Here is a 21,036-nt window from a genome sequence, read left to right on the forward strand (position 1 = left end):
CAGAGATACACACACACAGATACACACACACATAGACACCCATAGAGACCCATGTGTCTCTCTGTCTGTATCTGTGTCTCACTGTGTCTCTGTGTGTCTCTGTGACTCTCTGTGTCTCTCTGTGTCTCTCTGTGTCTCTCTCTGTGTCTCTCTGTGTCTCTCTGTCTCTCTCTGTGTCTCTCTGTGTCTCTCTCTGTGTCTCTCTGTGTCTCTCTGTGTCTCTCTGTGACTCTCTGTGTCTCTCTGTGTCTCTCTGTGACTCTCTGTGTCTCTCTGTGTCTCTCTGTGTCTCTCTGTGACTCTCTGTGTCTCTCTGTGTCTCTCTGTGTCTCTCTGTGACTCTCTGTGTCTCTCTGTGTCTCTCTGTGACTCTCTGTGTCTCTCTGTGTCTCTCTGTGACTCTCTATGACTCTCTATGACTCTCTATGACTCTCTGTTGTCTCTCTGTGTCTCTCTGTGTCTCTCTGTGACTCTCTGTGTCTCTCTGTGTCTCTCTATGACTCTCTGTGACTCTCTATGACTCTCTGTGACTCTCTATGACTCTCTGTGACTCTCTGTGTCTCTCTGTGACTCTCTGTGTCTCTCTGTGTCTCTCTATGACTCTCTGTGTCTCTCTGTGTCTCTCTGTGACTCTCTGTGTCTCTCTGTGACTCTCTGTGTCTCTCTGTGTCTCTCTATGACTCTCTGTGACTCTCTGTGTCTCTCTGTGACTCTCTGTGTCTCTCTGTGACTCTCTGTGACTCTCTGTGTCTCTCTGTGTCTCTCTGTGACTCTCTGTGACTCTCTGTGTCTCTCTATGACTCTCTGTGTCTCTCTGTGACTCTCTGTGACTCTCTATGACTCTCTGTGACTCTCTGTGTCTCTCTATGACTCTCTATGACTCTCTGTGTCTCTCTATGACTCTCTGTGTCTCTCTATGACTCTCTGTGTCTCTCTGTGACTCTCTGTGTCTCTCTGTGACTCTCTGTGACTCTCTGTGTCTCTCTGTGACTCTCTATGACTCTCTATGACTCTCTGTGTCTCTCTATGACTCTCTGTGTCTCTCTGTGACTCTCTGTGACTCTCTGTGTCTCTCTGTGACTCTCTATGACTCTCTGTGACTCTCTGTGACTCTCTGTGTCTCTCTGTGACTCTCTGTGTCTCTCTGTGACTCTCTATGACTCTCTGTGACTCTCTGTGTCTCTCTGTGACTCTCTGTGACTCTCTGTGTCTCTCTGTGACTCTCTATGACTCTCTGTGACTCTCTGTGACTCTCTGTGTCTCTCTATGACTCTCTGTGTCTCTCTATGACTCTCTATGACTCTCTGTGTCTCTCTATGACTCTCTATGACTCTCTGTGACTCTCTGTGACTCTCTGTGTCTCTCTGTGACTCTCTGTGACTCTCTGTGACTCTCTGTGACTCTCTATGACTCTCTGTGTCTCTCTGTGACTCTCTGTGTCTCTCTGTGTCTCTCTGTGACTCTCTGTGACTCTCTGTGACTCTCTGTGACTCTCTGTGTCTCTCTGTGACTCTCTGTGTCTCTCTGTGACTCTCTATGACTCTCTATGACTCTCTGTGTCTCTCTGTGTCTCTCTATGACTCTCTGTGTCTCTCTGTGTCTCTCTGTGTCTCTCTGTGACTCTCTATGACTCTCTGTGTCTCTCTGTGTCTCTCTGTGTCTCTCTGTGACTCTCTGTGTCTCTCTGTGACTCTCTATGACTCTCTGTGACTCTCTGTGTCTCTCTGTGACTCTCTGTGTCTCTCTGTGACTCTCTATGTCTCTCTATGACTCTCTGTGTCTCTCTGTGTCTCTCTATGACTCTCTGTGTCTCTCTGTGACTCTCTATGACTCTCTGTGACTCTCTGTGTCTCTCTGTGTCTCTCTGTGACTCTCTGTGTGTCTCTGTGTCTCTCTGTGACTCTCTGTGTCTCTCTGTGTCTCTCTGTGTCTCTCTGTGTCTCTCTGTGTCTCTCTGTGACTCTCTGTGTCTCTCTGTGACTCTCTGTGTCTCTCTGTGTCTCTCTGTGTCTCTCTGTGACTCTCTATGACTCTCTATGACTCTCTGTGTCTCTCTGTGACTCTCTGTGTCTCTCTATGACTCTCTGTGTCTCTCTGTGTCTCTCTGTGACTCTCTATGACTCTCTGTGACTCTCTGTGACTCTCTGTGTCTCTCTGTGTCTCTCTGTGACTCTCTATGACTCTCTGTGACTCTCTGTGTCTCTCTGTGTCTCTCTGTGTCTCTCTGTGTCTCTCTGTGTCTCTCTGTGTCTCTCTGTGTCTCTCTGTGACTCTCTGTGTCTCTCTGTGACTCTCTGTGTCTCTCTGTGTCTCTCTGTGTCTCTCTGTGACTCTCTATGACTCTCTATGACTCTCTGTGACTCTCTATGACTCTCTGTGTCTCTCTATGACTCTCTGTGTCTCTCTGTGACTCTCTGTGTCTCTCTATGACTCTCTATGACTCTCTATGACTCTCTGTGACTCTCTGTGTCTCTCTGTGACTCTCTGTGTCTCTCTATGACTCTCTGTGTCTCTCTGTGTCTCTCTGTGACTCTCTGTGTCTCTCTATGACTCTCTGTGACTCTCTATGACTCTCTATGACTCTCTATGACTCTCTATGACTCTCTGTGACTCTCTGTGTCTCTCTGTGTCTCTCTGTGTCTCTCTATGACTCTCTGTGACTCTCTATGACTCTCTGTGTCTCTCTGTGTCTCTCTGTGTCTCTCTGTGTCTCTCTGTGACTCTCTATGACTCTCTGTGTCTCTCTGTGTCTCTCTGTGTCTCTCTGTGTCTCTCTGTGACTCTCTGTGACTCTCTGTGTCTCTCTGTGTCTCTCTATGACTCTCTATGACTCTCTGTGTCTCTCTGTGACTCTCTGTGTCTCTCTATGACTCTCTATGACTCTCTATGACTCTCTGTGTCTCTCTATGACTCTCTGTGTCTCTCTGTGTCTCTCTGTGTCTCTCTATGACTCTCTATGACTCTCTATGACTCTCTGTGTCTCTCTATGACTCTCTGTGTCTCTCTGTGTCTCTCTGTGTCTCTCTATGACTCTCTATGACTCTCTATGACTCTCTGTGTCTCTCTATGACTCTCTATGACTCTCTATGACTCTCTGTGTCTCTCTGTGACTCTCTGTGACTCTCTGTGACTCTCTGTGACTCTCTGTGACTCTCTGTGACTCTCTGTGTCTCTCTATGACTCTCTGTGTCTCTCTGTGTCTCTCTGTGTCTCTCTGTGACTCTCTATGACTCTCTGTGTCTCTCTGTGACTCTCTGTGTCTCTCTATGACTCTCTGTGTCTCTCTGTGTCTCTCTATGACTCTCTGTGTCTCTCTGTGACTCTCTGTGTCTCTCTGTGACTCTCTGTGTCTCTCTGTGTCTCTCTATGACTCTCTGTGACTCTCTGTGACTCTCTGTGACTCTCTGTGACTCTCTGTGTCTCTCTGTGACTCTCTGTGACTCTCTGTGACTCTCTATGACTCTCTGTGACTCTCTATGACTCTCTGTGTCTCTCTGTGACTCTCTGTGACTCTCTGTGACTCTCTGTGTCTCTCTGTGTCTCTCTGTGACTCTCTGTGACTCTCTATGACTCTCTGTGTCTCTCTGTGACTCTCTGTGACTCTCTGTGACTCTCTATGACTCTCTGTGACTCTCTGTGTCTCTCTATGACTCTCTATGACTCTCTATGACTCTCTGTGTCTCTCTGTGACTCTCTGTGTCTCTCTATGTCTCTCTATGACTCTCTGTGTCTCTCTGTGACTCTCTGTGTCTCTCTATGACTCTCTATGACTCTCTGTGACTCTCTATGACTCTCTGTGTCTCTCTATGACTCTCTATGACTCTCTATGTCTCTCTATGACTCTCTATGACTCTCTATGTCTCTCTATGACTCTCTGTGTCTCTCTATGACTCTCTATGACTCTCTATGTCTCTCTGTGACTCTCTGTGTCTCTCTATGACTCTCTATGACTCTCTGTGTCTCTCTATGTCTCTCTATGACTCTCTATGACTCTCTATGTCTCTCTATGACTCTCTGTGTCTCTCTATGACTCTCTATGACTCTCTGTGTCTCTCTATGACTCTCTATGACTCTCTGTGTCTCTCTATGACTCTCTGTGTCTCTCTATGACTCTCTATGACTCTCTATGTCTCTCTATGACTCTCTATGTCTCTCTGTGACTCTCTGTGTCTCTCTATGACTCTCTATGACTCTCTGTGTCTCTCTATGACTCTCTATGTCTCTCTGTGTCTCTCTGTGTCTCTCTATGACTCTCTATGACTCTCTATGACTCTCTGTGTCTCTCTATGACTCTCTGTGTCTCTCTATGACTCTCTATGACTCTCTGTGTCTCTCTATGACTCTCTGTGTCTCTCTATGACTCTCTATGACTCTCTATGTCTCTCTATGACTCTCTATGACTCTCTATGACTCTCTGTGTCTCTCTGTGACTCTTTATGACTCTCTATGACTCTCTGTGTCTCTCTATGACTCTCTGTGTCTCTCTATGACTCTCTATGACTCTCTGTGTCTCTCTATGACTCTCTGTGACTCTCTGTGACTCTCTATGACTCTCTGTGACTCTCTATGACTCTCTATGACTCTCTGTGTCTCTCTGTGTCTCTCTATGTCTCTCTGTGACTCTCTATGACTCTCTGTGACTCTCTGTGACTCTCTGTGACTCTCTGTGTCTCTCTGTGTCTCTCTATGTCTCTCTGTGACTCTTTATGACTCTCTATGACTCTCTGTGACTCTCTATGACTCTCTGTGTCTCTCTATGACTCTCTGTGACTCTCTATGACTCTCTGTGACTCTCTGTGACTCTCTATGACTCTCTGTGACTCTCTGTGTCTCTCTGTGACTCTCTATGACTCTCTATGACTCTCTATGACTCTCTGTGTCTCTCTGTGTCTCTCTGTGACTCTCTATGTCTCTCTGTGTCTCTCTATGACTCTCTGTGACTCTCTGTGTCTCTATGTCTCTCTGTGACTCTCTATGACTCTCTGTGTCTCTCTGTGTCTCTCTATGACTCTCTGTGACTCTCTGTGTCTCTCTGTGACTCTCTGTGACTCTCTGTGTCTCTCTGTGACTCTCTGTGACTCTCTGTGACTCTCTGTGACTCTCTGTGACTCTCTGTGACTCTCTGTGTCTCTCTGTGACTCTCTGTGTCTCTCTGTGTCTCTCTATGACTCTCTGTGACTCTCTGTGTCTCTCTGTGACTCTCTGTGACTCTCTGTGTCTCTCTGTGACTCTCTGTGACTCTCTGTGACTCTCTGTGTCTCTCTGTGACTCTCTGTGACTCTCTGTGACTCTCTATGACTCTCTGTGACTCTCTGTGACTCTCTGTGACTCTCTGTGTCTCTCTGTGTCTCTCTATGACTCTCTGTGACTCTCTGTGTCTCTCTGTGACTCTCTGTGACTCTCTGTGTCTCTCTGTGACTCTCTGTGACTCTCTGTGACTCTCTGTGTCTCTCTGTGACTCTCTGTGACTCTCTATGACTCTCTGTGACTCTCTATGACTCTCTATGTCTCTCTGTGACTCTCTATGACTCTCTATGTCTCTCTATGACTCTCTGTGTCTCTCTATGACTCTCTATGTCTCTCTATGACTCTCTGTGACTCTCTATGACTCTCTGTGTCTCTCTGTGACTCTCTGTGACTCTCTGTGACTCTCTGTGACTCTCTATGACTCTCTGTGACTCTCTGTGTCTCTCTGTGACTCTCTGTGTCTCTCTGTGTCTCTCTGTGTCTCTCTGTGACTCTCTGTGACTCTCTGTGACTCTCTGTGACTCTCTGTGTCTCTCTGTGTCTCTCTGTGACTCTCTGTGACTCTCTGTGTCTCTCTGTGACTCTCTGTGTCTCTCTATGACTCTCTGTGACTCTCTGTGTCTCTCTGTGACTCTCTGTGTCTCTCTATGACTCTCTGTGACTCTCTGTGTCTCTCTGTGACTCTCTGTGTCTCTCTATGACTCTCTGTGTCTCTCTATGACTCTCTGTGTCTCTCTATGACTCTCTGTGTCTCTCTGTGTCTCTCTGTGACTCTCTGTGTCTCTCTGTGACTCTCTGTGACTCTCTATGACTCTCTGTGTCTCTCTATGACTCTCTGTGTCTCTCTATGACTCTCTGTGTCTCTCTGTGTCTCTCTGTGTCTCTCTGTGTCTCTCTGTGACTCTCTGTGTCTCTCTATGACTCTCTGTGTCTCTCTATGACTCTCTGTGTCTCTCTATGACTCTCTGTGACTCTCTGTGTCTCTCTGTGACTCTCTATGACTCTCTGTGACTCTCTGTGACTCTCTATGACTCTCTGTGTCTCTCTGTGACTCTCTGTGACTCTCTGTGTCTCTCTGTGACTCTCTGTGTCTCTCTGTGTCTCTCTATGACTCTCTGTGACTCTCTATGACTCTCTGTGACTCTCTGTGACTCTCTATGACTCTCTATGACTCTCTGTGTCTCTCTATGACTCTCTGTGACTCTCTGTGTCTCTCTGTGACTCTCTGTGTCTCTCTGTGACTCTCTATGACTCTCTATGACTCTCTGTGACTCTCTGTGTCTCTCTGTGACTCTCTGTGACTCTCTGTGTCTCTCTGTGACTCTCTATGACTCTCTATGACTCTCTGTGACTCTCTATGACTCTCTATGACTCTCTATGACTCTCTGTGTCTCTCTGTGACTCTCTGTGACTCTCTGTGTCTCTCTGTGACTCTCTGTGTCTCTCTGTGACTCTCTATGACTCTCTATGACTCTCTATGACTCTCTATGACTCTCTGTGACTCTCTATGACTCTCTATGACTCTCTATGACTCTCTGTGTCTCTCTGTGTCTCTCTGTGACTCTCTATGACTCTCTATGACTCTCTATGACTCTCTATGACTCTCTGTGACTCTCTATGACTCTCTATGACTCTCTATGACTCTCTGTGTCTCTCTGTGACTCTCTGTGACTCTCTGTGACTCTCTGTGACTCTCTGTGTCTCTCTGTGACTCTCTATGACTCTCTATGACTCTCTGTGACTCTCTATGACTCTCTATGACTCTCTATGACTCTCTGTGTCTCTCTGTGACTCTCTATGACTCTCTATGACTCTCTATGACTCTCTGTGTCTCTCTGTGACTCTCTGTGACTCTCTATGACTCTCTATGACTCTCTGTGTCTCTCTATGACTCTCTATGACTCTCTGTGTCTCTCTATGTCTCTCTATGACTCTCTGTGACTCTCTGTGTCTCTCTATGTCTCTCTATGACTCTCTATGTCTCTCTGTGTCTCTCTGTGACTCTCTGTGTCTCTCTGTGACTCTCTATGACTCTCTGTGACTCTCTGTGTCTCTCTGTGTCTCTCTATGACTCTCTGTGTCTCTCTATGACTCTCTATGTCTCTCTATGACTCTCTATGACTCTCTATGACTCTCTGTGTCTCTCTATGACTCTCTGTGTCTCTCTGTGACTCTCTGTGACTCTCTATGACTCTCTGTGTCTCTCTGTGTCTCTCTGTGTCTCTCTATGACTCTCTGTGTCTCTCTATGACTCTCTGTGTCTCTCTATGACTCTCTGTGTCTCTCTGTGACTCTCTGTGACTCTCTATGACTCTCTGTGTCTCTCTGTGTCTCTCTGTGTCTCTCTATAACTCTCTGTGTCTCTCTATGACTCTCTGTGTCTCTCTGTGTCTCTCTGTGTCTCTCTGTGTCTCTCTATGACTCTCTGTGTCTCTCTATGACTCTCTGTGTCTCTCTATGACTCTCTGTGTCTCTCTGTGTCTCTCTGTGACTCTCTATGACTCTCTGTGACTCTCTGTGACTCTCTGTGACTCTCTGTGTCTCTCTGTGTCTCTCTGTGACTCTCTGTGTCTCTCTGTGTCTCTCTGTGTCTCTCTATAACTCTCTGTGTCTCTCTGTGACTCTCTGTGACTCTCTGTGACTCTCTATGACTCTCTATGACTCTCTGTGACTCTCTATGACTCTCTGTGACTCTCTATGACTCTCTATGACTCTCTGTGTCTCTCTGTGTCTCTCTATGACTCTCTGTGACTCTCTATGACTCTCTATGACTCTCTGTGTCTCTCTGTGACTCTCTGTGTCTCTCTGTGTCTCTCTATGACTCTCTGTGTCTCTCTGTGACTCTCTGTGACTCTCTATGACTCTCTGTGTCTCTCTGTGACTCTCTGTGTCTCTCTGTGTCTCTCTATGACTCTCTGTGTCTCTCTGTGACTCTCTGTGTCTCTCTGTGTCTCTCTGTGTCTCTCTGTGTCTCTCTGTGTCTCTCTATGACTCTCTGTGTCTCTCTGTGACTCTCTGTGTCTCTCTGTGTCTCTCTATGACTCTCTGTGTCTCTCTGTGACTCTCTGTGTCTCTCTGTGTCTCTCTGTGTCTCTCTATGACTCTCTGTGTCTCTCTGTGACTCTCTGTGTCTCTCTGTGTCTCTCTATGACTCTCTATGACTCTCTGTGTCTCTCTGTGACTCTCTGTGACTCTCTATGACTCTCTGTGACTCTCTGTGTCTCTCTATGACTCTCTATGACTCTCTGTGACTCTCTGTGTCTCTCTATGACTCTCTATGACTCTCTGTGACTCTCTGTGACTCTCTGTGACTCTCTGTGTCTCTCTGTGACTCTCTGTGACTCTCTGTGTCTCTCTGTGACTCTCTGTGACTCTCTGTGTCTCTCTGTGACTCTCTGTGACTCTCTGTGTCTCTCTGTGACTCTCTGTGTCTCTCTGTGACTCTCTGTGACTCTCTGTGACTCTCTGTGTCTCTCTATGACTCTCTGTGACTCTCTGTGTCTCTCTGTGACTCTCTATGACTCTCTGTGTCTCTCTGTGACTCTCTATGACTCTCTATGACTCTCTGTGACTCTCTGTGTCTCTCTGTGACTCTCTATGACTCTCTGTGTCTCTCTGTGACTCTCTGTGTCTCTCTGTGACTCTCTGTGACTCTCTGTGTCTCTCTGTGACTCTCTATGACTCTCTGTGTCTCTCTATGACTCTCTGTGTCTCTCTGTGACTCTCTGTGACTCTCTATGACTCTCTGTGTCTCTCTGTGACTCTCTATGACTCTCTATGACTCTCTATGACTCTCTGTGTCTCTCTATGACTCTCTGTCTCTCTGTGACTCTCTGTGTCTCTCTGTGTCTCTCTGTGTCTCTCTATGACTCTCTGTGTCTCTCTGTGACTCTCTGTGACTCTCTGTGTCTCTCTGTGACTCTCTATGACTCTCTGTGACTCTCTGTGTCTCTCTGTGTCTCTCTGTGACTCTCTATGTCTCTCTGTGTCTCTCTGTGACTCTCTGTGACTCTCTGTCTCTCTCTGTGTCTCTCTGTGACTCTCTGTGACTCTCTGTGTCTCTCTATGACTCTCTGTGACTCTCTGTGTCTCTCTGTGTCTCTCTGTGTCTCTCTGTGACTCTCTATGACTCTCTGTGACTCTCTGTGTCTCTCTGTGTCTCTCTGTGACTCTCTATGTCTCTCTGTGTCTCTCTGTGACTCTCTGTGACTCTCTGTCTCTCTCTGTGTCTCTCTGTGACTCTCTGTGACTCTCTGTGTCTCTCTGTGTCTCTCTGTGACTCTCTGTGTCTCTCTATGACTCTCTATGACTCTCTGTGACTCTCTGTGTCTCTCTATGACTCTCTGTGACTCTCTATGACTCTCTGTGTCTCTCTGTGACTCTCTGTGACTCTCTGTGACTCTCTGTGTCTCTCTGTGACTCTCTATGACTCTCTATGACTCTCTGTGTCTCTCTATGACTCTCTATGACTCTCTGTGACTCTCTGTGACTCTCTGTGTCTCTCTGTGACTCTCTGTGACTCTCTATGACTCTCTGTGTCTCTCTATGACTCTCTATGACTCTCTGTGACTCTCTGTGACTCTCTGTGTCTCTCTGTGACTCTCTGTGTCTCTCTGTGTCTCTCTGTGTCTCTCTATGACTCTCTGTGACTCTCTGTGACTCTCTGTGTCTCTCTGTGACTCTCTGTGACTCTCTATGACTCTCTGTGTCTCTCTGTGTCTCTCTGTGACTCTCTGTGACTCTCTGTGACTCTCTGTGTCTCTCTGTGACTCTCTGTGACTCTCTATGACTCTCTGTGTCTCTCTATGACTCTCTATGACTCTCTATGACTCTCTGTGACTCTCTGTGACTCTCTATGACTCTCTGTGTCTCTCTATGACTCTCTATGACTCTCTATGACTCTCTGTGTCTCTCTGTGACTCTCTGTGACTCTCTGTGACTCTCTGTGTCTCTCTGTGACTCTCTGTGACTCTCTATGACTCTCTGTGTCTCTCTATGACTCTCTGTGACTCTCTATGACTCTCTGTGTCTCTCTGTGACTCTCTGTGACTCTCTGTGACTCTCTGTGTCTCTCTGTGACTCTCTATGACTCTCTATGACTCTCTGTGTCTCTCTGTGACTCTCTATGACTCTCTATGACTCTCTGTGTCTCTCTGTGTCTCTCTATGACTCTCTGTGACTCTCTGTGACTCTCTATGACTCTCTGTGTCTCTCTGTGTCTCTCTGTGACTCTCTATGACTCTCTGTGTCTCTCTATGACTCTCTATGACTCTCTGTGACTCTCTGTGACTCTCTGTGTCTCTCTATGACTCTCTGTGTCTCTCTGTGTCTCTCTGTGACTCTCTATGACTCTCTGTGACTCTCTATGTCTCTCTATGTCTCTCTGTGACTCTCTGTGACTCTCTGTGTCTCTCTATGACTCTCTGTGACTCTCTGTGACTCTCTGTGACTCTCTGTGTCTCTCTATGACTCTCTGTGACTCTCTGTGACTCTCTGTGTCTCTCTGTGACTCTCTGTGACTCTCTATGACTCTCTGTGTCTCTCTGTGACTCTCTGTGTCTCTCTATGACTCTCTGTGTCTCTCTGTGACTCTCTGTGTCTCTCTGTGACTCTCTGTGTCTCTCTGTGACTCTCTGTGTCTCTCTGTGACTCTCTGTGTCTCTCTATGACTCTCTGTGTCTCTCTGTGACTCTCTATGACTCTCTGTGTCTCTCTGTGTCTCTCTATGACTCTCTGTGTCTCTCTGTGACTCTCTATGACTCTCTGTGTCTCTCTGTGTCTCTCTGTGACTCTCTGTGTCTCTCTATGACTCTCTGTGACTCTCTGTGACTCTCTGTGACTCTCTGTGTCTCTCTATGACTCTCTGTGTCTCTCTGTGTCTCTCTATGACTCTCTGTGTCTCTCTATGACTCTCTGTGACTCTCTGTGACTCTCTGTGACTCTCTGTGACTCTCTATGACTCTCTATGTCTCTCTGTGACTCTCTGTGTCTCTCTGTGTCTCTCTATGACTCTCTGTGTCTCTCTATGACTCTCTGTGACTCTCTGTGACTCTCTGTGACTCTCTGTGACTCTCTATGACTCTCTATGTCTCTCTATGACTCTCTGTGTCTCTCTGTGTCTCTCTATGACTCTCTGTGTCTCTCTATGACTCTCTGTGACTCTCTGTGACTCTCTGTGACTCTCTGTGACTCTCTATGACTCTCTATGTCTCTCTGTGACTCTCTGTGTCTCTCTATGACTCTCTGTGTCTCTCTATGACTCTCTGTGACTCTCTGTGACTCTCTGTGACTCTCTGTGACTCTCTGTGACTCTCTGTGTCTCTCTATGACTCTCTATGACTCTCTGTGTCTCTCTGTGTCTCTCTGTGTCTCTCTGTGTCTCTCTGTGACTCTCTATGTCTCTCTATGACTCTCTGTGTCTCTCTGTGTCTCTCTGTGTCTCTCTGTGTCTCTCTGTGACTCTCTGTGACTCTCTGTGTCTCTCTGTGTCTCTCTGTGTCTCTCTATGACTCTCTGTGTCTCTCTGTGTCTCTCTGTGACTCTCTGTGACTCTCTGTGTCTCTCTATGTCTCTCTATGACTCTCTGTGTCTCTCTATGACTCTCTGTGACTCTTTATGTCTCTCTGTGACTCTCTGTGTCTCTCTGTGACTCTCTGTGACTCTCTATGACTCTCTGTGACTCTCTATGTTTCTCTGTGACTCTCTGTGTCTCTCTGTGTCTCTCTGTGTCTCTCTGTGTCTCTCTGTGTCTCTCTGTGTCTCTCTATGACTCTCTGTGACTCTCTGTGACTCTCTGTGTCTCTCTGTGACTCTCTGTGACTCTCTATGACTCTCTGTGACTCTCTATGTTTCTCTGTGACTCTCTGTGTCTCTCTGTGTCTCTCTGTGTCTCTCTGTGTCTCTCTATGACTCTCTGTGACTCTCTGTGACTCTCTGTGTCTCTCTGTGACTCTCTATGACTCTCTGTGACTCTCTGTGTCTCTCTGTGTCTCTCTGTGTCTCTCTATGACTCTCTGTGACTCTCTGTGTCTCTCTGTGACTCTCTGTGTCTCTCTGTGACTCTCTATGACTCTCTGTGTCTCTCTGTGTCTCTCTATGACTCTCTGTGACTCTCTGTGTCTCTCTATGACTCTCTATGACTCTCTGTGACTCTCTGTGTCTCTCTGTGACTCTCTGTGACTCTCTGTGACTCTCTGTGACTCTCTGTGTCTCTCTATGACTCTCTGTGTCTCTCTGTGTCTCTCTATGACTCTCTGTGACTCTCTGTGACTCTCTGTGTCTCTCTGTGTCTCTCTGTGACTCTCTATGACTCTCTGTGTCTCTCTGTGACTCTCTATGACTCTCTGTGTCTCTCTGTGTCTCTCTGTGACTCTCTGTGTCTCTCTGTGACTCTCTATGACTCTCTATGACTCTCTGTGACTCTCTGTGACTCTCTATGACTCTCTGTGACTCTCTATGACTCTCTATGACTCTCTATGACTCTCTGTGACTCTCTGTGACTCTCTGTGACTCTCTGTGACTCTCTATGACTCTCTATGACTCTCTGTGACTCTCTGTGACTCTCTGTGACTCTCTATGACTCTCTATGACTCTCTGTGTCTCTCTATGACTCTCTATGACTCTCTGTGTCTCTCTGTGTCTCTCTATGACTCTCTGTGTCTCTCTGTGTCTCTCTATGTCTCTCTATGACTCTCTGTGACTCTCTGTGTCTCTCTGTGACTCTCTATGACTCTCTGTGACTCTCTATGACTCTCTATGACTCTCTATGACTCTCTGTGACTCTCTGTGACTCTCTGTGACTCTCTGTGTCTCTCTGTGACTCTCTGTGTCTCTCTATGACTCTCTGTGACTCTCTATGACTCTCTATGACTCTCTGTGTCTCTCTGTGACTCTCTGTGACTCTCTGTGACTCTCTGTGTCTCTCTATGACTCTCTGTGACTCTCTATGACTCTCTATGACTCTCTGTGTCTCTCTGTGACTCTCTATGACTCTCTATGACTCTCTGTGTCTCTCTGTGACTCTCTGTGTCTCTCTATGACTCTCTATGACTCTCTATGACTCTCTATGACTCTCTATGACTCTCTGTGTCTCTCTATGACTCTCTGTGACTCTCTGTGACTCTCTGTGTCTCTCTATGACTCTCTGTGACTCTCTGTGACTCTCTGTGACTCTCTGTGTCTCTCTATGACTCTCTATGACTCTCTGTGTCTCTCTATGACTCTCTGTGACTCTCTGTGTCTCTCTGTGACTCTCTGTGTCTCTCTATGACTCTCTATGACTCTCTGTGTCTCTCTATGACTCTCTGTGACTCTCTGTGTCTCTCTGTGTCTCTCTGTGTCTCTCTGTGACTCTCTATGACTCTCTGTGTCTCTCTGTGTCTTTCTGTGACTCTCTATGACTCTCTGTGACTCTCTGTGACTCTCTATGACTCTCTGTGACTCTCTGTGTCTCTCTATGACTCTCTGTGTCTCTCTGTGACTCTCTATGACTCTCTGTGACTCTCTATGACTCTCTGTGTCTCTCTATGACTCTCTGTGTCTCTCTATGACTCTCTGTGACTCTCTGTGACTCTCTGTGACTCTCTGTGTCTCTCTATGACTCTCTGTGACTCTCTGTGTCTCTCTGTGACTCTCTGTGTCTCTCTATGACTCTCTGTGTCTCTCTATGACTCTCTGTGACTCTCTGTGACTCTCTGTGACTCTCTGTGACTCTCTATGACTCTCTGTGTCTCTCTATGACTCTCTGTGTCTCTCTGTGTCTCTCTGTGACTCTCTATGACTCTCTATGACTCTCTGTGTCTCTCTGTGTCTCTCTGTGTCTCTCTATGACTCTCTGTGACTCTCTGTGTCTCTCTGTGACTCTCTGTGTCTCTCTGTGTCTCTCTGTGACTCTCTGTGTCTCTCTATGACTCTCTGTGACTCTCTGTGTCTCTCTATGACTCTCTGTGTCTCTCTGTGTCTCTCTGTGACTCTCTATGACTCTCTATGACTCTCTGTGTCTCTCTGTGTCTCTCTGTGTCTCTCTATGACTCTCTGTGACTCTCTGTGTCTCTCTGTGACTCTCTATGACTCTCTGTGTCTCTCTGTGTCTCTCTGTGTCTCTCTATGACTCTCTGTGACTCTCTGTGTCTCTCTATGACTCTCTGTGACTCTCTGTGTCTCTCTGTGTCTCTCTGTGACTCTCTGTGTCTCTCTGTGTCTCTCTGTGACTCTCTATGACTCTCTGTGTCTCTCTGTGTCTCTCTGTGTCTCTCTGTGTCTCTCTATGACTCTCTGTGTCTCTCTGTGTCTCTCTGTGTCTCTCTGTGACTCTCTGTGTCTCTCTGTGTCTCTCTGTGACTCTCTATGACTCTCTGTGTCTCTCTATGACTCTCTGTGTCTCTCTGTGTCTCTCTGTGACTCTCTGTGACTCTCTGTGTCTCTCTATGACTCTCTGTGTCTCTCTGTGACTCTCTGTGACTCTCTGTGTCTCTCTGTGTCTCTCTGTGTCTCTCTGTGTCTCTCTGTGTCTCTCTGTGACTCTCTATGACTCTCTGTGTCTCTCTGTGTCTCTCTGTGACTCTCTATGACTCTCTGTGACTCTCTGTGACTCTCTGTGACTCTCTGTGTCTCTCTGTGTCTCTCTGTGTCTCTCTGTGTCTCTCTATGACTCTCTATGACTCTCTGTGACTCTCTGTGACTCTCTGTGACTCTCTGTGTCTCTCTGTGTCTCTCTGTGTCTCTCTGTGTCTCTCTGTGACTCTCTATGACTCTCTGTGACTCTCTGTGACTCTCTGTGACTCTCTGTGTCTCTCTGTGTCTCTCTGTGTCTCTCTGTGACTCTCTATGACTCTCTATGACTCTCTGTGACTCTCTGTGACTCTCTGTGTCTCTCTGTGTCTCTCTGTGTCTCTCTATGACTCTCTGTGACTCTCTGTGTCTCTCTATGACTCTCTGTGACTCTCTGTGTCTCTCTATGACTCTCTGTGTCTCTCTGTGTCTCTCTGTGTCTCTCTGTGTCTCTCTATGACTCTCTATGACTCTCTGTGACTCTCTGTGTCTCTCTGTGACTCTCTGTGACTCTCTGTGTCTCTCTATGACTCTCTGTGTCTCTCTGTGACTCTCTGTGTCTCTCTGTGACTCTCTGTGTCTCTCTGTGACTCTCTGTGACTCTCTATGACTCTCTGTGACTCTCTGTGTCTCTCTGTGACTCTCTATGACTCTCTGTGACTCTCTGTGTCTCTCTGTGACTCTCTGTGACTCTCTGTGTCTCTCTGTGTCTCTCTGTGTCTCTCTATGACTCTCTGTGACTCTCTGTGTCTCTCTGTGTCTCTCTGTGACTCTCTGTGTCTCTCTATGACTCTCTGTGTCTCTCTGTGTCTCTCTGTGTCTCTCTATGACTCTCTATGACTCTCTGTGACTCTCTGTGTCTCTCTGTGACTCTCTGTGACTCTCTGTGTCTCTCTATGACTCTCTGTGTCTCTCTGTGACTCTCTGTGACTCTCTATGACTCTCTGTGACTCTCTGTGTCTCTCTGTGACTCTCTGTGACTCTCTATGACTCTCTGTGACTCTCTGTGTCTCTCTGTGACTCTCTGTGTCTCTCTATGACTCTCTATGACTCTCTGTGTCTCTCTGTGACTCTCTGTGACTCTCTGTGACTCTCTGTGTCTCTCTGTGTCTCTCTGTGTCTCTCTGTGTCTCTCTATGACTCTCTGTGTCTCTCTGTGACTCTCTATGACTCTCTATGACTCTCTGTGACTCTCTGTGTCTCTCTGTGTCTCTCTGTGACTCTCTATGACTCTCTGTGTCTCTCTATGACTCTCTGTGTCTCTCTGTGACTCTCTGTGACTCTCTGTGTCTCTCTGTGTCTCTCTGTGACTCTCTGTGTCTCTCTGTGACTCTCTATGTCTCTCTGTGTCTCTCTGTGACTCTCTGTGACTCTCTGTGTCTCTCTGTGACTCTCTATGTCTCTCTGTGTCTCTCTGTGACTCTCTGTGACTCTCTGTGTCTCTCTGTGACTCTCTCTGTGTCTCTCTGTGTCTCTCTGTGTCTCTCTGTGTCTCTCTGTGACTCTCTGTGACTCTCTGTGACTCTCTGTGTCTCTCTGTGACTCTCTGTGACTCTCTGTGACTCTCTATGTCTCTCTGTGTCTCTCTGTGACTCTCTGTGTCTCTCTATGACTCTCTGTGACTCTCTATGACTCTCTGTGTCTCTCTGTGTCTCTCTGTGTCTCTCTATGACTCTCTGTGACTCTCTGTGACTCTCTGTGACTCTCTGTGTCTCTCTGTGACTCTCTATGACTCTCTGTGTCTCTCTATGACTCTCTATGACTCTCTGTGACTCTCTGTGTCTCTCTGTGTCTCTCTATGACTCTCTGTGACTCTCTGTGACTCTCTGTGACTCTCTGTGACTCTCTGTGTCTCTCTATGACTCTCTGTGTCTCTCTATGACTCTCTATGACTCTCTGTGTCTCTCTGTGACTCTCTATGACTCTCTGTGTCTCTCTGTGTCTCTCTATGACTCTCTGTGTCTCTCTGTGACTCTCTGTGTCTCTCTGTGTCTCTCTGTGACTCTCTATGACTCTCTGTGTCTCTCTGTGACTCTCTGTGTCTCTCTGTGTCTCTCTGTGTCTCTCTATGACTCTCTATGACTCTCTGTGTCTCTCTGTGTCTCTCTGTGTCTCTCTGTGTCTCTCTGTGACTCTCTGTGTCTCTCTGTGACTCTCTGTGACTCTCTGTGACTCTCTATGTCTCTCTGTGACTCTCTGTGTCTCTCTGTGTCTCTCTGTGACTCTCTGTGTCTCTCTGTGTCTCTCTGTGTCTCTCTGTGACTCTCTGTGTCTCTGTGTGACTCTCTGTGTCTCTCTGTGTCTCTCTGTGTCTCTCTGTGACTCTCTGTGTCTCTCTGTGTCTCTCTGTGTCTCTCTGTGACTCTCTGTGTCTCTGTGTGACTCTCTGTGTCTCTCTGTGTCTCTCTGTGTCTCTCTGTGTCTCTCTGTGTCTCTCTGTGTCTCTCTGTGTCTCTCTGTGTATCTCTGTGTCTCTCTGTGTCTCTCTGTCTCTCTGTGTCTCTCTGTCTCTCTGTGACTCTCTGTGTCTCTCTGTGTCTCTCTCTGTCTCTCTGTGTCTCTCTGTGTCTCTCTCTGTGTCTCTCTCTGTGTCTCTCTGTGTCTCTGTGTCTCTCTGTCTCTCTCCGTGTGTCAGCCCGTCCACGTCCGAGTCTCTCTGCTGTCTTCATGGCGTCTCTGTGTCTCTGTGTCTCTCTGTGTCTCTCTGTGTCTCTCTGTGTCTCTCTCTGTGTCTCTGTGTCTCACTGTGTCTCTCTCCGTGTGTCAGCCCGTCCACGTCCGAGTCTCTCTGCTGTCTTCATGGCGTCTCTGTGTCTCTGTGTCTCTCTGTGTCTCTCTCTCTCTGTCTCACTGTCTCTCTGTGTCTCTCTGTGTCTCTCTGTGTCTCTCTCTGTGTCTCTGTGTCTCACTGTGTCTCTCTCCGTGTGTCAGCCCGTCCACGTCCGAGTCTCTCTGCTGTCTTCATGGCGTCTCTGTGTCTCTGTGTCTCTCTGTGTCTCTCTCTCTGTCTCACTGTCTCTCTGTGTCTCTCTGTGTCTCTCTGTGTCTCTCTCTGTGTCTCTGTGTCTCACTGTGTCTCTCTCCGTGTGTCAGCCCGTCCACGTCCGAGTCTCTCTGCTGTCTTCATGGCGTCTCTGTCTCTCTGTCTCTCTGTGTCTCTCTCAGTGTCTCACTGTCTCTCTCTGTGTCTCTCTGTGTCTCTGTGTCTGACTGTGTCTGTCTCCGTGTCTCAGCCCGTCCACGTCCGAGTCTCTCTGCTGTCTTCATGGCGTCTCTCGTTGCCGAGCCGCCTCCATCTCCACGCTGCTCAACACGACGCGGACATTCACCCGCGACCACGGGCTCGAGGTGACTAGTCACTCAGTCAGTCACTCAGTCAGTCACTCAGTCAGTCAGTCAGTCAGTCACTCAGTCAGTCAGTCAGTCACTCAGTCAGTCAGTCAGTCAGTCACTCAGTCACTCACTCACTGCCTCCATCTCCACGCTGCTCAACAAGACGCGGACATTCACCCGCGACCACGGGCTCGAGGTGACTAGTCACTCAGTCAGTCAGTCAGTCACTCAGTCAGTCACTCAGTCACTCAGTCAGTCAGTCACTCAGTCAGTCAGTCAGTCACTCACTCACTCACTCAGTCAGTCAGTCAGTCACTCAGTCACTCAGTCACTGCCTCCATCTCCACGCTGCTCAACACGACGCGGACATTCACCCGCGACCACGGGCTCGAGGTGACTAGTCACTCAGTCAGTCACTCAGTCAGTCACTCAGTCAGTCAGTCAGTCACTCAGTCAGTCAGTCAGTCACTCACTCACTCACTCAGTCAGTCAGTCAGTCACTCAGTCACTCAGTCACTGCCTCCATCTCCACGCTGCTCAACACGACGCGGACATTCACCCGCGACCACGGGCTCGAGGTGACTAGTCACTCAGTCAGTCAGTCACTCAGTCAGTCACTCAGTCAGTCACTCAGTCAGTCAGTCAGTCACTCAGTCACTCAGTCACTCACTCACTGCCTCCATCTCCACGCTGCTCAACACGACGCGGACATTCACCCGCGACCACGGGCTCGAGGTGACTAGTCACTCAGTCAGTCACTCAGTCAGTCACTCAGTCAGTCAGTCACTCACTCAGTCACTCACTCAGTCACTCAGTCACTCACTCACTGCCTCCATCTCCACGCTGCTCAACACGACGCGGACATTCACCCGCGACCACGGGCTCGAGGTGAATAGTCACTCAGTCAGTCACTCAGTCAGTCAGTCACTCAGTCAGTCAGTCACTCAGTCACTCAGTCAGTCAGTCACTCACTCAGTCACTCAGTCAGTCAGTCACTCACTCAGTCACTCACTCAGTCACTCAGTCAGTCACTCAGTCAGTCAGTCAGTCACTCAGTCATTCAGTCAGTCACTCACTCAGTCACTCAGTCACTCACTCACTCAATCAGTCAGTCAGTCACTCAGTCACTCACTCACTCAGTCACCCAGTCAGTCAGTCACTCACTAACCCACCCACTCATTCACTAACCCACCCACCCACTCAGTCACTCACTCAGTCACTCACTCAGTCACTCAGTCACTCACTCAGTCACTCACTCAGTCAATCAGTTACTCAGTCACTCACTCAGTCACTCAGTCTGTCACTCAGTCAGTCACTCAGTCAGTCACTCAGTCAGTCACTCACTTAGTCAGTCCGTCAGTCAGTCACTCAGTCACTCAGTCAGTCAGTCACTCACTCACTCAGTCAGTCAGTCAGTCAGTCACTCAGTCAGTCACTCAGTCAGTCAGTCACTCACTCAGTCAGTCACTCAGTCACTCACCCACTCACCCACTCACCCACTCACTAACACACCCACTCACTCACTCAGTCACCCACTCAGTCAGTCACTCAGTCAGTCACTCACCCACTCACTCACTCACTCACCCACCCACTCACTCACTCAGTCACCCAGCCACTCACTCACTCAGTCACTCAGTCAGTCACTCAGTCAGTCAGTCACCACTACTACTCACCATTCACTCACTCACTCACTCAGTCACTCACTCAGTCAGTCACTCACTCAGTCAGTCAGTCACTCAGTCATTCACTCAGTCACTCACTCACTAACCCACCCACCCACTCAGTCACTCACTCAGTCACTCAGTCACTCACTCACGCACTCACTCAGTCACTCACTCAGTCACTCAGTCACTCACTCACTCAGTCAGTCAGTCAGTCAGTCACTCAGTCAGTCACTCAGTCACTCAGTCAGTCACTCAGTCACTCACTCACTAACCCACCCACCCACTCAGTCACTCACTCAGTCACTCAGTCACTCACTCACCCACCCACTCACTCACTCACTCACTAACCCACCCACCCACTCACCCACTCACCCACTCACTCACTCACTCACCCACCCATTCACCCACTCCCTCACTCACCCACTCACTCACTCACTCACCCACCCACCCACCCACCCACTCACCCACCCACTCACTCACTCACTCACCCACTCACCCACTCACCCACCCACCCACCCACCCACCCACTCACCCACCCACCCACTCACCCACCCACTCACCCACTCACTCACCCACCCCCACTCACTCACCCACCCACCCACCCACTCACCCACCCCCCACCACTCACTCACTCACTCACCCACCCACCCACCCACCACCCACCCACCACCCCCACCCCACCACCCACCCCACCCACCACCCACCCACCCACCACCCACCACCCCCCACTCACCCACCACCCACCCACCCACCACCCCACCACTCACCACCCACCACCCACCACCACTCACCCACCCACTCACCCACTCACTCACCCACTCACCCACCCACCCACCCACTCACCCACTCACTCACCCACCCACTCACCCACTCACTCACCCACTCACCCACTCACTCACTCACCCACTCACCCACTCACCCACTCACTCACCCACCCACCCACTCACCCACCCACCCACCCACTCACTCACTCACTCACCCACTCACTCACTCACTCACCCACTCACTCACTCACTCACTCACTCACCCACTCACTCACCCACCCACTCACCCACTCACCCACTCACCCACTCACCCACTCACTCACTCACCCACTCACTCACCCACTCACCCACTCACTCACCCACCCACTCACTCACCCACCCACTCACCCACTCACTCACTCACCCACCCACTCACCCACTCACTCACTCACCCACTCACTCACTCACCCACTCACCCACTCACTCACCCACCCACTCAC

At 48.7% G+C, this 21,036-nt stretch overlaps 1 protein-coding gene across 1 annotated transcript in view; it reads left to right on the forward strand.

Annotated features, from left to right (window-relative positions):
* The window catches only part of LOC144955373 (bifunctional 3'-5' exonuclease/ATP-dependent helicase WRN-like), a 41,900-nt gene extending 23,028 nt beyond the window's left edge, over nt 1-18,872 (forward strand). Inside the window, exons 5-6 of the mRNA XM_078885612.1 lie at nt 18,030-18,151; nt 18,865-18,872. Coding sequence (XP_078741738.1) covers nt 18,030-18,151; nt 18,865-18,872 — 130 coding nt within the window. The remainder of the gene's footprint in view (nt 1-18,029; nt 18,152-18,864) is intronic.
* The last annotated feature ends 2,164 nt before the right edge of the window (nt 18,873-21,036 follow it).

The sequence above is a fragment of the Lampetra fluviatilis genome, unplaced genomic scaffold, assembly GCF_964198595.1.
Source record: "Lampetra fluviatilis unplaced genomic scaffold, kcLamFluv1.1 SCAFFOLD_291, whole genome shotgun sequence".
Lineage (NCBI taxonomy): Eukaryota > Metazoa > Chordata > Hyperoartia > Petromyzontiformes > Petromyzontidae > Lampetra > Lampetra fluviatilis.